The 17,569-nt window shown below is 38.0% G+C and overlaps 2 protein-coding genes across 5 annotated transcripts in view; both read right to left on the reverse strand.

The window, feature by feature from the left end:
• Positions 1-17,569, reverse strand: part of LOC109397131 (NADH dehydrogenase [ubiquinone] 1 alpha subcomplex subunit 9, mitochondrial) — a 440,561-nt gene that overhangs the window by 186,360 nt on the left and 236,632 nt on the right. The gene's annotated exons all lie outside the window — the stretch shown is intronic.
• Positions 1-17,569, reverse strand: part of LOC109409839 (unconventional myosin IC) — a 174,805-nt gene that overhangs the window by 30,796 nt on the left and 126,440 nt on the right. For all 3 annotated transcript variants that reach the window (XM_029875103.2, XM_029875102.2, XM_062855636.1), the window contains exons 2-3: positions 4,502-4,652; positions 4,040-4,155 (exon numbers count right to left, since the gene is read on the reverse strand). In XM_029875103.2, coding sequence (XP_029730963.2) covers positions 4,040-4,155; positions 4,502-4,627 — 242 coding nt within the window. In that variant the 5' untranslated portion in view covers positions 4,628-4,652. The remainder of the gene's footprint in view (positions 1-4,039; positions 4,156-4,501; positions 4,653-17,569) is intronic.

Below are 17,569 nucleotides of genomic sequence, written 5' to 3' on the forward strand. Positions count from 1 at the left end.
TCCCAGAAGTATTTACTGAAAGAATCCCGGAAGGATCTACTGGAAGAATCTCAGAGAAATTTTTGGAGCAATACTGAAGCAACTTCTTGTAGGATTTATGGAAAAATCTCAAAAAGAATTCCTGAAGAAATCCCAGAAGCAACTCCGGGTGGAATCTCGCATGAAATTTCTGAAAGAAACCCCAAACGGAATTTTGGAAGAAGAGTCTGTTGAAATCTTGTAAGGGAGAACTCCTGGAAGAATTACGGAAAAAATGTCGAATAAAATTGTTGAAATTACCTAGCATATTTTTTCAGGAATACCTTCTGGAAAAAAAAATTTGAAGATATTCCAAAACAAACTATTAAAAGAATCTACACAGTTCAAAAGTGTTGCATCGAGTTCGCAGTAACAAAATATCATCCATCGCTTTCAACACAATTCTCCATCGGATTGTAAAATACTGGTTGTCTGCATGATGAAGCTTGCTTACAATCTTGCGTGCAAGAAATATTCTTTTATTTAAAATCGAATGAATAATGAAACGACATGAAAATTTAAACGTTCTTATACTTACGTCAAGTGTAGTTTTCAGATGTTTTCTCTGTGTAGGATAGAGTTCCAGGGGGATTCTCGGAAGAATTCCCTTGAAATCCCAGAAGGAATCCTAAAACGAGTTCCTGGAGGAACCTTTTAGGAATCCCAGAAAGGACCCTAAGAGGGAACATCTGAAGGGTCACCAAAAACAATCCCAGATGGAGCTCCATTAGGAATCACAGAAGGAAACCCTAGAGGAACCCTCGGGATAATTTCAGAGCATACTCGTCTGAATCATGGAGTAAAAGAATGCTCTTAAAAGACTATCGTAGCATAATTGAAACTACAAATAAAAATAAAGTGAACCTCGAAATTTCGATGAAAAACATTGATTTTTGCGCCTGTGAGAGCGGTTTGGAAGCCCCGTAGCCAAGGCTAGTTCATCTCCAAACCTACGGTTTAGTTTCCCGTCGGAAAGAAGAATGCACAAATTTTTTGTGAATTTCTTGGTCGTGTCCTAGAAAAACCCGCAAAAAAAATTCCTGGACGTATCTCTGTAGGGTGTGATGAAATGATAGTGTCGTTCCCCTTGCTTGCCCTTCCCCTAGCAAGCATCAGTGCCAGCAAGTATCATGTCGAGGTAGTCACTGTGATGCTGGCTCATTGAGGAGTGAATCTTTGGCGGAGTTAGTCGCCTTTGATCGTGAGTTCCGTATAATGCCAAATGATTCAACTGCAGTTGACTTTATTCCGGCTTTATTGGCGGATTATTCCGGTGAGTTACGCAATATTCACAACCGCCAAATGGAGATCGTGGAGGAATTCCCAGGAAGGATTTCTGGAAAAATCCCTATAAATATTGATTGTTCTAACATTATAATTTAATGTACAAATGAAGTAAGGATTGTTTTGTTCACATGTAACAATCTGGACTATCCGACATCAATAATCGACACTGATTCTTCATTAGTGCCTAACTGACATTTTCGATTGCTCTTCATCGATCCTCTTTTTGTGTTATTACAGAATGTGTATTGAGTTTTCCCAAAATTTTTTGATTGAAATGCGAAGGAGATGACTACATCTTGCTATAGAAACAAAAAGAATAATAGGGGTACTCACTAAACAGATTAAATTGCTGCGTAAGCCATGATTTTCTGATTATTTGAACTGTTTCATGATTTTGCGAATGAAATAATCAAAGATTGCCTTGGTGATCGCGACGTTTAATCAGTTTAATCAGTTTACGCTGTTAAGTGAATCCCCCTAATGATTTTGATCGTTTTGATCAAGTTATTAGCGAAAAAGAGCGTCGACGAAGAGAAATCGATCAAGTCAGTTAGACCCTTATGAAAAATCATTGTCGATATATGATAGTTAGGGTGGCTAAAGCTTGTATGGCAAAACCACATGTCAAAAAGTTCGATGGGCCCCCTTCTCATTTCGTTCTCTATGACGCCACGATGCTCTGGTCAAATTTTCAGCTAAATCCGTTAACATTAGGGTGATGCTAAACTCATTTGAAGTTTGTATGGGAATTTATATGGGAAAATATCGTTTTTTGCAATTTTCTCGTGAGGGGTTCTAATTTTCCTTAAAACACATAATCGATCTATAGAAATAAAGCCTGTCCACGTTAAATTTCGGACACCAAGTCGTTGGTATCACAAGCAGTCCAGTGGCAAAATATGCAAATGTTGGTGCTTCCTGATTAATTTAATCCTTAATCTAGAAGAAAAGCTTTAGTTCATTCAAATCGGTTGATGTGCGGTAAAGTTATGACGTTTTGAAAAAAAGTGATGAAAATGGATTTTGTAAAAATGCGATAAAAATATAAGAAAGTGTGGTCCTGTACCTATCATCAAAAATAAATTGTATTGTACCACCAACGATTCCTGAAATGGGTTTATTTTGAAGTACTAGTCCTGTCGAATTTCTTACGAGTTAAAGGATGTTTGTTTTTACAACCAGAATCAAGATTGTTATTAGTGTCGGCACGTTAAGGATGATAAAGAAATCGATTTTTCGTATGCCTCTTAAACCAGAGATGGTATGGCAAGAATATACATTTCTAGGACCAAAAATTGCCACCTTGAAGAAGCACTAGCCTTCCTGTACCGAACCATGTTCATGTTTTGCTTTATCGCTGTAAGTTTTCAAAAAATCATCGAATCACGTCAATCTATTGTATAATAAGTGAAAAAGTTCAAATTTCATTAAATTTGTATTGTTCATAATTATACTGAATTGATGATTGTTTAAACTCCTTCGATTGGAATCAAAAGTATAAGCTATGAGAAACATTCAAGAACAAAAAACATGCCAGAAAACGCATACTTGTGAGAAAAAGCAATGAAATTTGAAAAATAGGGCCCTTAAATTTGATATTTCGATCGGATCACTATAATGTCTCTACTGATGCCATAAACTAAAGATATACCCAATGCACATTTTTCAATTTTCCTTTGACCATAACATCATGTTTCAATGATATTTTGTATGAAGTTGGTTACACCGTTTTCGAGATTCCGCAGTTTTTAGGTGTCCGAAATTTAACGTGGACAGGCTTTACAGCCTGGGATATGCCGAAAAACTTTGTCGAAGACAACAACGTAATCAGACACTTGCTAAAAGAGCTATAGCCTAGACAGTACGGCCCCATTCAATGAGATTTTATTGCTATTGTTATTCTTTTATTGCGCATTGCGCGGTTATAAGTGCGACGACGAAGTGCGAAATCTCAAATAAAAGTGCGATTTTCCGTCAGATCGTTCCGGTGTCTTCACCGCACTTATTCATTAGCTCGTGATGAATAAGTGCGATGAAGACACCGGAACGATTTGATGCAATATCGCACTTTTATTTGAGATTCCGCACTTTGTCTCAGTCCAGTTAGCAATGCAATAAACTATACATGTTAAATGTTAAGTACCACCAGATGGTCTGCATGTAATATCTTTTCTTACAAGCTTCGGATGACTTTGCGGTCTTCGACAAAGTTTTTCGGCACATGTAAGACTATAGTTCTATATATGCAATCGGTTATGTGTTTTAAGTAAAAATAGTGCCCTTCAAGAGAAAAATTCTAAAAACGATGTTTTTCCATATAAACTCCCATACAAACTTTAAATGAGTTTAGCACCGCCCTAATGTTAACAGATTTAGCTGAAAATTTGACCAGAGCATCGTGGGGTCATATAGAACGAAATGAGAAAGGGGCCCATCGAACGTTTTGACATGGGGGCTGTCCAGAAACCACGTGGTCATTTTTTGGGACTTTTCAAACCCCCCCCCCCCCCCCCCCCCCCGCGTGGTCATTAGTCCATACAAAATTTTTTATTTGTCCATACAAAATGGTCATTGGCCGACCCCGCCCCCCCCCCCCCCCCCCCTCATGACCACGTGGTTTATGGACAGCCCCATGTGGTATTTTGAGCCACGCTAATGATAGTTAATAAATCGGTAGAGTCTTATCAGTTCAAAAACAAAAAAATCGACTACTTCATGTTTACACAATACTTACACATGTGGCGGTGCCTCGAAAAAGTGTCGCTTCCGGTACTCCTTGACATCCTGCTCGGTGTAGATGGGAAGCTCTTTGTACGGGTTAACGGATATCAGCACGTGTCCGATGTAGGTCTGCAAAATTCCAAAGCAAAAAAAAAAAGTAAATCATTGATCGCTCTGGTAAAGTGTACCCAAGTAAACGCTCTGCTTGATGCAACGAAACGAAAGTGAATCGCTACTGCTAGCAATATGTCGGTAATCTGATCCACGCTTGTAATCCAAACTTTGACTTACGACGGCAAAATCGAAGCACTACCGCTGAGGGATTATGCTGTCGTCGAGTAGCGCTTATGGCAAACATGTTTGTAACCCTTCTGCTTGTTTCCACTTTTCGCATTGCATAAACCAGTCGTTTTGGAGGTATGACATTTCACCGTTGCAAAAAAAATGAAACAGCTGTGGTGCCGTGCATACTTACATAAATCAGATTCTCCTGGAATCGCTTCTTCAGGTTATCGATGAAGGCATCCTCGCTCTGGTAGTTCTCGAGTAGGACCTGATCCTGCAGTCCCACCCGGTCCCGATCATGAAGCCCCCGTTCCATCGTGGTGCGGAATTTTGGCGGATGTCTGGAAGAAAACGTTGAAGGGGGATTCGGTGATTAGATTCGATTGTTTGTGTATACTGTGTTGAAATTGCTTCATTATCTGATGGTAGTAAATGCTTATCGAAGGGCTTGAATTCGGTTATACTATACTGCAATTAAGAGACCTTATTGTGTCAGTTCTGTAATTTATTGCTCGTTATGGGCAAGATTCTTACTGTGCTGTATTCGTAAATTGTCTGGCTAATTTGATTGTGAGGTAACAGCGTTTCAGTGGACGGACAGTCATAAAAGTTATTGTATCGAATCAATCAATTTGCAATGACTAACTACTAAAACATTAAGGTAAAGCAATATAGATTTAACGGTAATCATAAACGTCTATCGACAGAGAACTCCAGCGCGGCATTGCGGTGCTTCAGCGAACTGAAGACCGAGGCATGTCAACACTAACTTAATGATCCAAAGCGAGTAGTCGTATACAATATATACTTATGTTGCATTACCTCGGTGGATGTTTAAGATCATCTATTTAGACAATTAAATTAACAGTTCATTAAAAGACAGATACCCACTCATGTTCTTGCAGCAAGAATTTTGCTCTATATCCTATGAATCAAATGGTCAATGGTCATGTCAAAGGCCACTTTCAGCACCATTACGCTTGTCATGTGAACTGTGCTTGTACCAAGGCATCTCGCTTAGAAAGTCGGATATAATAAGAAACATTGAAAATCCACTAATCGTGAACATCTAGGATTGAAGCCATCATAGATGATTCATTATCAGAGAAGTTGAGTGGGTATGGTTCAAGAAACATGCTCTGGCATATTGATAACAATCAAACGTGGGAACGGAGATTTGAGACTGTTCCGAACCTGGACCTACACATGTAATTCCGATTCAAATTATTATTGGTTGCATTTCACCCGTTTACCATTTTTCTGTGCTTTCGTACACAAACAGTTAAGCAGCCGGCTCCCGTTCGAACTTAGGCACACCATACTATAAACGCAAAGCTCAAAATCTAATTAAACAATTCCATCATACCCTGTTAAGTGAATCCATTAAAAATGCATAGATTGGTCGATACTTACACATATCAGAAGATGTTTATTATTATGATGAGAAAATTGACGGAATGTCTCAATCTACCATTTTGAGGAGTGAAATTGCAATCAAATCTCATATAGGTATTTTCTGCATTGGCTTTGTTCAGTGATTTTTAATTTTTATTTTACTCAGTCAGTCTCAAAAGGCCAACACACTCAAATGTTATTGCCAACCTCAGCAAATTTCCGAAAATTCGGTGATGATTTTTACCATATACTGGCATTTTTACCCAGCTGTCGTCAAAATCCATCCATTACAGATATCTCGGTAAATTTCACTCAGATTTGATAATAGTTTACCGAAATCCCGGTAAATATTCAACCGAGAATCAGTAACTGAGGTGAGTTTGATTGACCTATAAAACTAGCAAAATAATGTCGGGGGTTTTCTCAGATTTTCTCAGAAGTAGTGCATTTTGGATCATTTCATTCACACAACCAGGTGTTGTTCCGCTTGTTCCGATTCAAGAAACCGTGGAAGTAACGGAATCCCACTTGTCCGCCTCCGTACACATCCTTTCAACAATGTTGTCAGGCGTGATATCTCTACCGCATACCTCATGCATACTAGGCCGTCCCTTATTTTGCAAAAATTAGAAATGTTATAAGTTCGTTAGTGGAAAATGATCGTTTCAGCTAAGAAATGATCGTGTCAAAATTTGAAGTCCGTATCTCAAGGCTAAGTGGTCCCTCAAGGGGCCTAAAGTTGTCAAAAATTGTATGGGACCAAAAAAAACATGAATTTTTTTTCGACAAAAAAAGTGCTATTCTACTAAAACCGGTGATTTTAGGATCCTTGAGTTATTGAACAAAATAGGGTAAGTTTCCTTCGGAATCTAAAAAATGGTCAAAATTGCTGGTTTTTCAGTTGTTTTTTTTTTTTTGTCAATATCTTGGAAACGAGTAGAGATATCGCAAATCTAAGCACATTTTTGGCCCATTAGGGTCCTAAAATCACCGGGTTTAGTGGAATAGCGTATTTGTTTTGTCGAAAAAAAATTTCATGATTTTTGGTCCTATACAATTTTTGACAACTTTAGGCCTTGAGATACGGACTTCAAATTTTGACACGATCATTTTTTAGCTAAAATGATCATTTTCCACTAACGAACTTATAACATTTCTAAATTTTGCAAAATAAGGGACGGCCTAATGCATACCTTTGCTCCACGAAAGAGCACATCCCAAGTAGCAATCAGCACGCCTTGAAGATTTATTCATGTTTATCCTGGTTTTACACGAGCATGTGAGAAAGCTAGTTGGTCTATACTAATTTTATGTGGTAGTTTTTTACTTTGCACCTTTGGCATTCCATAAAACTATCATATAACTTCTGCTATAAACATCGTCATTCAAAGATTTGCAAGTGGTCATGAATTGGTTTTATCAGTAATTATATGCCATTTCAATAAAACTTGCATTTGCGGTTGTTGTCGGAGAGATTTCTTTTTGTAAACAAATAAACAAAACTGTGAGGCAACGCTTATAACCAGCAAAAGATTTCGTGGTCGTATCATAGACCAAGAAATGCTGTGATAAGACCGTTAGTTCTATCATAATCTCAGTTCCCAAGTAACACCGAAAACATAATCCGAAATAGCAAAATATTTACTTTGTTCTACAGCAGTTGTTATGAAGTTTCTTGAAACATATTATGTCATGGATATGTCGTTTTCATGATACCTAAAACTTATGCACAGTGATCTTCTATTTAGAAGTCTTATTAATGAATATATTTTGTTTTCTCAAACAAACCTTGCATGTTGTTTTCGATTATGTAGGATATGTTCTATTTAAGTACACTTTTTTACCATACATGCTCAGTATGTTCTATATGTCATATTAGAGTAAAATTTGCAGTTTCTGGTTTAAGACTTGTTTTCGACCATGTTTAGACAAAGTATGTTTCATATGTTTATAATTAGTCGAATTTTGGTTTTCTGCAGTATGATAGAAAACATGTGTAACATAATCCTAATTCATTTTTTTAACAGGGACATGCTACACTACCGATCATAGAAATGTAGAATCGATTTTTATTACCTACGTAAAAAAATATACTCCTAACAGAATCTTAGTTATATAAAAAATGACAGGAATATATGTTACCACAAAATATATGATTATCTATAAGGGCCGATTTTACCGAGCATAATGCTCTTTGAGCCGCTTCAATGTCTGTGATAATTGTTTGATACTTGATATTTGTTGTCTTTCCAAATCGTGACAGATATCAAACCGTTCAAATACCAAACCAAACATGAGAACCAACAACAACCACAACAAAATTATCCACAAAAACAATATCAAGCCAATTTTGAATCATATCTCAAAACATGTATCATGCCATGTCACATAGTGCCATTTAATTTTATTTCTAAATTATGAAACTTTTTTTCAAATATTCTATTATGTTTCAATAATTTGTGATATGTATGTATAAACTTGCCCAATTCTTGAGAAAAATAAGGCATGCTTGAGTTTTTGTGTTAAAATAAGATGAAAACTATTTATTTATTTTGATGCAAAATTCTTCAAAAATACTGATTCATAAGGCGCATTAATTTTATCGGGGTACAATAGTCTATTTCACCGTAAAAAATGATTGGCATTAAAGATTATGATCACAGTATGGCAATTTGGCTTTAAAGTGGCTTGGTAGAATTATTGATGAATGTCGATTTTCGCAGTTGTCGATTTTTATTATTGACATTTTGAAACCTAATAAAACAGCAATAAAACATCTTAATTGCCAAGGCACTGTTTTCTAGAATTTGTTGAAAATATATAATGGAAAACATACTAAGATACATAATTAAGTATGCTCAGATTCATATAGAACATGAATATGACATCACAAAGATGTTGCACAGGCTGCACCTTCTGCGCTTTTTCAGTCGTATAGCAGTCTGAAAATCGGTTTTATTGCTTCAAACCAAAACTTTGTAACTGGTCATACTGGAGTCGAAAAAAATTCTATAAGACATGTTGTGTTACTTGGGTTATGACCATGTTAGGAGGGTTAGCCCTATTGGAGAAATCATCAGGAACACAGAGTTTTATCAGAAAAATATGTCGCCTAACCGGGATAATTTATGTAAATACAGAAAAATCATTACTCAATTTTATGATTTCACGTACAGCGCTTAGGATCAAACTCAACGATTCAACACGTTTACGTCATACTATTTTCAGAAAATTTACATATTGTCTTTGAAACTCCTCTGTGTTGAAATAGTAGTTTACGCAACAAGGTGCAGAATAACGATTTTTACGGCACGAGTCGTACATTTATCCAACGGCTTGCCGAGTTGGATAATTACGGCGAGTGCTGGAAAAATCGAGTTCTGCACTTTTTCATCAAACTGCACACTGATGTTCATAGCCATGTTCAAGAAAATCTGATCATAGCAAGTTATACTGTGCAGTTGTCACAATTTTTCAAAACTGCGTTCAGAAAGCATCAAGAAGTTGACCAAAACTGAAAACAGTGCTGTAATGGTTCATTACGCAACGCAAATCAGTGCTGTAATGAACCATTACAGCACTGTTAATTTGGTCTGGGAAAGTAGGCCTTTTCCTGTCAGATTTGCGTGAGGTAAAATAGCCTATTACGATGAGAAATTTCAAAAAAACCTTTTTCACGTCTAATTCCACCGAGTATATTAAATGCATTTGACTTCCTATTAATGCACAGTTTGTGTGGCGCACCTATTTTTTATCATTATCACAGTCACATTCACCACAAATTTCCCGTAGCATGTCTCCTAACACATATTAAATAGGAAATCAAATCTCAATTCCAGATCGGCATCTTTCCAATTCATGGCTGGATAAGCAACCAAGCATAATTTATACTAACGATCGAACATTGATAGTGAAAAATAATCAAAACACATATTAGAAGATTGATAAAACTATGATACAACCCGAAATCCAAAGCCGGTTTGCATACGAAGTCCTTTAGATTATAATAAGGCTAGGCCAACTAGCCAGATCGTGGACTTTTGGAGGCATAAAGGAGCTCGAGAGTATTTTCAAGTCGGCATCAATAGTTTTATGGTTAGGGGTTTTGAATCGCTCAAAAACTTCGATAAAATTAAAATTGTTACTTGGGATGCTCCGCGGTCTCGTCGCAGTCTGCACACTCCGGACATGCGAGGGAGCCTGCATTTCCGGATCTGTGCAGATACCACCTGAAGCACCCATGGCCTGACAGAAATTGTATCAAGTGAAAATTCACCTCCCCATGGGGCCTGCTCGTCCACTTGGACACGCTCGGTATGAGCCTGTGTGTCCATCTACCCTTGCTGGAGGAATCCCATTCGCTCTGCCACTTCAGCATAGACGAGGTTCTGGCGATACGCCTCGCGCCTCTTATGCCGCGTCGCTCGAAGCATTCTTCATCCTCTGCCACCACTAAAGCTATGGGCATCATGCCCGCTAGCACACATACCGCGTCCTTTGAGACCGTGCGGTATGCACTGACCACCGAAAGGCACATCAACCTGTGGGTACCCTCGAGTCGCTTCACGTTTCGATTGTCTAGCGCCTTCAACCATGCAGCGGCGCCACACGCTGTGTCCAAAGGATAGTATTATGAAAAGTGAATGTACCTCAATTGTTTTTCGCTAGGATCAAAAATTGGGACCTCAAGTCAGAACCTATGCGGCTTAAAATATTTCATCTTGAGTTTTTTTTTTTATTTTTTTCCCTATTTTCCCAAAAATCCGAAAAAAGTCTTCCCAAAAATCCGAAAAAATGTATGGAAAAAAAACCAAGATGAAATATTTTTAACCGCACATGTTCTGAATCTAGATATTCAAAAATACGGTTCTAGCGAATAAACTTTGAGGTACATTCAATTTTTATATGCCTTCTTTTCTTGAACTTTGTGGCGTATTCTCCTGTTCGGACTTTATGCCACGGAAAAACGCGCCATAAAGACCTGGGACATTATGGCCTCAGACGTTATGATTCTGCGCCTACCTCAACGGTCTGACGGTCTGGGCATGAAAACATATAGGGTATGTGTTCCATCAGTAATCTCACGCTCCCATATTCATCCTATTCGCATACCAGCGATTACGGCACCGATTGATTCCGTTCTTTTTGTTTTCATGGGTGCTCACTTCTAACAAAAAATACAAAAATATGAAACAAAACAAACAGCGCTTCAATCCTTTGTTTTTCGTAGGATGAAAATGGAAGCCACATGCTTAATAAGGGAACTAATGCCCTACAATGGAATTGCGTGATTCAAATAAGCACTGTTTAAGAAGAAAACATGTTTTGTTCATGAATTAAGAGAAAAGTCTTCGGTATATGTACCAATCCGTGTGGTCAAGTAATGATGTTTTAATGAACTCAACATATACATCAGGGCTGCCCAACCTTTTTCGCATGTTTCAGACATTTTCAATCGGTACGTTCGCAAAACAAGTCAAACATGGAATATTTTGGCATCAAATGAAAGCTTAGTGTTGCATCTAACTCATCCAAGCGTAAAAGTTAGAATTTCTTGACAATTTTTAGCTACCGGTGCAGTTGAACCCAAAAAACAGTCCGGCCCGCGGGCCGGATGGATTTCTTGACTGAATTGTCACGGTAGCTAAGCGGATACGTTAAATTTGAATTTCAACACATGCAACCATTAGCCCTAATACCATGCTTCCATTTGATGCTAAAATATCTAATATCCGACCCTTTTTACGATTGTACGAACCAAAAATGTATGAAACAAGCGAAAAAGGTTGGGCAGCCCTGATATACATACATGAAAAGATAAATAAATTATTAGTGAAATTCCGAAAAAATCCACAGCTCAGGTGAGATTTGACCTCACGACCAAGCGAATAAGGGTCGTGAGTTCAAATCTCACCTGACCTGTGATTTTTTTTTCGGAATTTTACTAATAATTCATCCATTTTTGCATGTATATGTTGAGCTTATTACAAGTGAGCAAGTACAGAATAATGAAATTCCCTGTTGTTTGAAGCTTGCTTCTTGAGATTTGTGCGTTGAAGCGGGATTTCAAGACGTTTGTCCTTAAGTCAATTGATCTTTCCCACTGATAGCAGCTGACACTGACCCTCTTCTGAGCCCAAGGCTCAAACGGACCCGGATACTTGGACATCGGCGAACGTCAACCCATAATGGATCCCCAATCTGATTGGAAATAGCAACAACCAACAGCCACACATCAACATCCTCGTGCGTATCGTTCTACCATGAGAGGGTAGAAAGTGAAAGCAGCGCAACGGTAATCAGTTCGATATAGTACAACTGGTCGGGGTTCTGCTAAACCGAACCAAAGACCATTTTTTGAAAAATTGAGTTTTCTTAACCATTAAGTGAAGAAAATGATGATTTTCCTTCCATGTCAAAATCCAGTAATTCTGACAGCTCTTCGTGGAGTAAATTCAAAATTTCTGTTTGGCGGAACATACAAAACATCATTTTGCATCAAACCAGAGTGAACTGTAAACCATTCGGTAGAATTGACGAAATATTTTAGGTTTGGTCCAGGTGATGAACATTTCAAGTTCTCCTCATCGCCGTCAGATTTCTAACTTCTAACCGACTCATAGAAACAATATGTAAGAGACATGATCACGTTATTAGAAATATGGGTGTGGGAGGAACCAATTATGTTTCGATGGCGCTGATTGCCATTTTTCCAAATCACATTCAGCCAGACCGAACCAAGTCCACAGCATTTTAGAATCAATTTATTCTCAACAATACAAAAACCAACTGGTTTTTAATACCAGCGTTATGTCGATACACCTCATACTGGTAATTTAACACAGGAGCCGTCATTGAACAACAAGCCTAATTAGATTAATAAAGCTTGAAAAAAAAATCAAACACTTGGTTCGCTTTGGCTGATCGAAAAATGGCGTTTTCACGAAAACCATCCTTGAGAAGAATGTTTAGAACATGATTCAGACTTAACGACTGACCTTCAGCAAGGCAATATGACCTAGAGGTAACGCGCTTGGTTATCACTCAGATGATCCAAGTTAGAATCTCCTTCATATTTTTGAAAACTTTTTTGCACTTAGTTCACTTTGGCAGAATATTTTCATGGTTTTCTTTGACCAGCAGAAATTTGAAGTACACAAATTACTCCACATTCACATCTCAGGACCTCAGGGTGTGCAAGGACATCGTTTGACATAATCACTCTTGCTCTGTGCCTCCACATGCACCGCTTATGAAGAAAAAGCATGGGTGGGAAAAGCTGAGCTGGGAGGGCTTCCGCCGTTCGTATTTCAAACTATTTTGAGCCCTTCGTGCTACCATACTATACGCGTCCTTTTTGATTCATGTAAAGGATTGTGAGTGATATCGATTTCAACTTGATAGACGATGAAAAATCGAGATTTTTTTCACTGTCCAACTTTTTTTTACCTAAAACAAAAAAAAACACATTCAGCTAAACTGAACTATAAACCATTTTCCAATGTTTTTGATCAGCCAGAGTGAACTGAGTGCAAAGTACCAAGAAATAAAATGTAATTATATCAATGATTCCAAATAATTTACATGTATTCTTAATTTCTGATGGTTAATGAAGGCTTGTAAGTTACATGTGTGCGGAAAAGTTTCAAATAATCTCCGCTGTTGTTTATTTGTGAGTGGTTGAACTTCAAGCATAATTATCTCGGAATTATCTTTTTGGCGCTTAGTTCGGTTTAGCAGAACCCCGGCCAATTAGAATAGAATACATTTAGGCGCTGTACAAAATACAACTTCCAATTGGAATGGCTCACGCAGTGCCCTAGTGGACAATAGAGCTGTAAATTTGGTTAAGTGATTAAAGAATAAAAATTACAGCTGTGAAAACCATCGATTTAAAAAAAAATAGTGGAAAAAATAATTTTCCTTAAGAAATTATTTTTCTTTATATGAAGGACCGAGTTGCAAAGTGGTGTAAGTGACCATTTTGTCGATTTTGAGCTCAGAGTATCGAAAAATTCTTTAGATTTTAAGCTTTCAGGAACTTTTTCAAGATTGTTTTTACGATGATTAGAAAAAATACAATAAATCGGAGATGGGGACAGAGTATGGGACGAAAAATGGATGGAAAACTTTAAACCTCATTTACACGAAAGTGGGTTTTGTCACTCACACCCTAACTTACGCTTTAACTTTTGTCACTTACGCTTCTAACTCCTACATATCTATTTTGGCTAGGATGCTTCCATTCCACTCCTATAAGAATACACGTGATTGGTCAAAACAGAAACTAAAGTTGAGAATAGGAATAAATAAAAAAGAATTATCTTGTTTTCTGCCTTTTTCCTACAAAATATAGATTGAAACCTTTCATTTGACATATTGGTAGTTTCCATAGGTTTCTTGTTTTTTTTTTATTATTTCCCTTAGACTGGCCAAAACCGGTGCTCGTATCCTATACGTCGTTCAGCATGTTCAAAAAATAAAGCTAATTCTCATAAAATTTACTGAGTTACAGCGTAAAGTGCCCAAAATAGGGCCTCCTGCCCAAAAGGTCCGAAACCCTAGATGTTGACGAAAAAACTCAAATATCGAAGACACAGTGTTTAATTGACAAATTGAGAGATGAAATTGTAAAAAAAAATAAAAAAAATAAAAATAAATCCTCTTGTTTTTTTTATTTAAAATACACATAAATAAAAACCAAAAAAAAACACTTGTTTTGGTGAGATTCAAACTCACAACTCCGTATCGGTAGTCCAGCGCTTTTACCAATTAAGCCACAGAACAATTTACGATTCTGTGGAGTAGAAAGTCAATCTGGGTTAGATGTACTACCCTAACCGTCTTTCACAACTTCATCTCTCGTTTGGCTTAGATGTCAATCTCCCATACTTTTGCGGTTGTGCCATAAAAATGGTGAACGCGAGCAAAGTGTTAATGTGACTAGATTCAATGCCCTACGGCCGCATGCTTCTTCACCTTCCTTTCAGCTTCAGTTTCAGCTCGAAATGCTTCTAAAAACTTCCTGAAATGCCTCTGAAACCCCCTTGAACGCCGTCGGACCCCCTGTAACGTACACCTAAGACCCTACGAAAACCCTCGAAAATGCCCCTGAAACACCATTGGAACTAGCTGTACCCCCGTTGGACCTCCTGTAACGTACATGAGACCCTTTGAAATGTCCGAAAACGACCATGTAACGCCTCCGAAACTTACTAAAAATCCCTCTGAAGCCTTAAAATACCTCTGTTAAACCCCCTGAAATCCCCTCAGCCCCCTTTTAACGCCCCTAAGACCCTCAGAAACCCTCGAAAACGGCCATGTCACGCCTCCGAAACTCGCTGAAAATCCTCTGAAACGTCCTGAAATGCCACTGAAACCCCTCAAAACCCCGTCGAACGCCCTGTAACGCATCCGAGATCCTTCGCAAGCACGCGACCAGGACAGTTCTCGACCGTTGGAGGACTGCGTCCATCTTGTCTTGAGTCAGGAAGAAGGAAAAGCTCATAACAGCGGTCTAGAACTGAATCACCTACGATTTTGTGTGGCATGCTTAATAATACTAATGCTAATTGACTAATTGACAATCATTTTAAGAAATTGTTAATCTACAAATTTAGCGATTTTTCAAAACATATGAAGCTGAGCATTGTATAGCCACCCACGATGTGTACAATCGCCTATGCTATGCTATATCTCCCATATCTTAAAAAAAGCTTCACCTAAATAATGATCAAAGTTTGTGAAATCATACATAATTAGGCGGAAACATGGGTACAATAATTACTAATTTCGATAGGATGATCTTAAACTTTGGATCGAGAATAAATCATTCTAAACATTGACAATTCCTCAACTTTTCCTATTTTAAAAGTCCAATATTCTTTTTTTTTATTTTCAGGTTTTAACTTTGATCTTCCACAAGAGTTCCTGCCTTTACTACAAACCCAATAGCATCATGAAGATATTTTTTTTGTGTACATGCTGCAGCTCTTTTAAAAAATCCTCCATCTGTTTTTTTTAGTGCATCTGTTTTACATAGAATTCCTAAAAATGTCCATTGAAAGAGTTGTAACCGTTCGGTTCCAATTTGTTCTTGTTGGCTTCGCCACAAGCAAGGTTTTTAAATATCCATCCAAATTAAAACGCGTGACACTCCATAATAGACATGTTGGAATGAATGTTTACCTTTCACTAAGTACATTTAGAACGTCACGCAAAAACTGGGAATTTTTGACCCCCTCCCCCCTTCGTACGAGTTTTTCCTATACTTAATGCATTGCTTGTCACACTTTCACTAACCCCCCTCCCCCCTAGGACCGTGACGTACTTAATGGATGGCCCCCAATTCGAGCAGTTTGAGTTTGAGGGAAAAAGATGTCACAGCCCTGTTATATTTATGGCCGCTCATAGATGGTGCCACTATACACAGGGTGGACAAACATAAGCATAACGATATTAAAAAAAAAATAGAGTTATGTGAAACGGCATTGCTTATAAAAGCCGCCTGATGTCATATGCCCGCGCTTCTTGTAACCGTGATCCACCCACGGAATTGTAGTGCGCGCTTGTTTAATCGCTAATATTATAGGTCAGAAATAATGAACCTTTTGTTGGTGATTTTGTTTTATAATTTCTGTATTGTTCTTTTGTATAGGATCTGTACCGTCGTTAAAAAGTTTATGTTAGTTATATTAGTAAACTAAAAGAAGAATTAAAAGTGTTATTAAAATTAGTAATTGTATGCATCATTATAAGTGTTAGTGTGGTTAGTATCTATTGTTATACTAAAAGTTATGTTATAATCTAAAATTTGTTGAAATTATAGTTAAAATCACGTTAGTCAACACACACAAACACATGGAAAACGACGAAGATAAATAAGTTAAAAATGTTATAAGAAAAAGGTAAATATCTATCTAAGTGCAATATTGAGGTTAGGTACAGTGGCGTTATGAAGTGCTAATATTTGGTGGTAAGGTCCGTGAAAGGGACTTTTTTCTTTTGTACTCTTTTCTGAGTTTTAAATAGAATACCGCTTCGGAAGAGAGGCTCTCCGAAGACCGAACAAGCTTCTAACGGAACCATTAGGTACCACTTCCAATCCGATGTTCGTCGTGGTAGTCTCGGTCGGTGGTCAACCCGACGCCATATTACGAAACCAGCCATCTAGCTATCCGAAGGTTAGCCAACAACCGCCATCTTCCTGAACGAACGTACCGGTAGTCGAAGCCAGGCTTCCGGTGACCTCTACCGCCTACCGGCGAAGTAATCATCAGTCGTCTTGCTGAGTTAACGTACAGGTAGACTGCACCAGGTTTCCGGTGACCTCTACCGCCTACCACAAAGCCGCTTCTACCAGTCATCCCAAAGTCGACCACCATCCTAAGATCCGGATCAACCGTAAGAAACTAAAGCCAGCACGTATGTACCTAAAGTGACGTCACAATAAACTTTTGTAAAGTGTTAAAACCTCAATGTTAGTTTAGGACCGATTAGCAAGAGCAACTCAGGGTTATAAAGCTTTTTCACCATTTCAAACTTGATTGGTTTTCCCGGGTCCATAAAGGGACCACCAAGCCTCGCCTTGGGTGGATCATACTATTAACTACACCCCCCCCCCCCCCCCTTTGCTTATATTAGTTCACTCCTTGTCATTTAAATCCTTCTATGAGCAGTTTACTCACTTATTTACTCCTGTTAGAATGGGTCAGTTGTCACGAGTGTATGGGCGTGAAAGGAAATCCATAAACGACCCATGAGATACCTATCCTATGAGCTAGCAGGTTACAGAGTCGAACAATATTATAAACAATAGCTTGGGGAAAGTTTTGCAGAAAAAAGAATCATTTATTAATTTTTG

Source organism: Aedes albopictus, chromosome 3 (genome assembly GCF_035046485.1).
Source record: "Aedes albopictus strain Foshan chromosome 3, AalbF5, whole genome shotgun sequence".
NCBI lineage: Eukaryota > Metazoa > Arthropoda > Insecta > Diptera > Culicidae > Aedes > Aedes albopictus.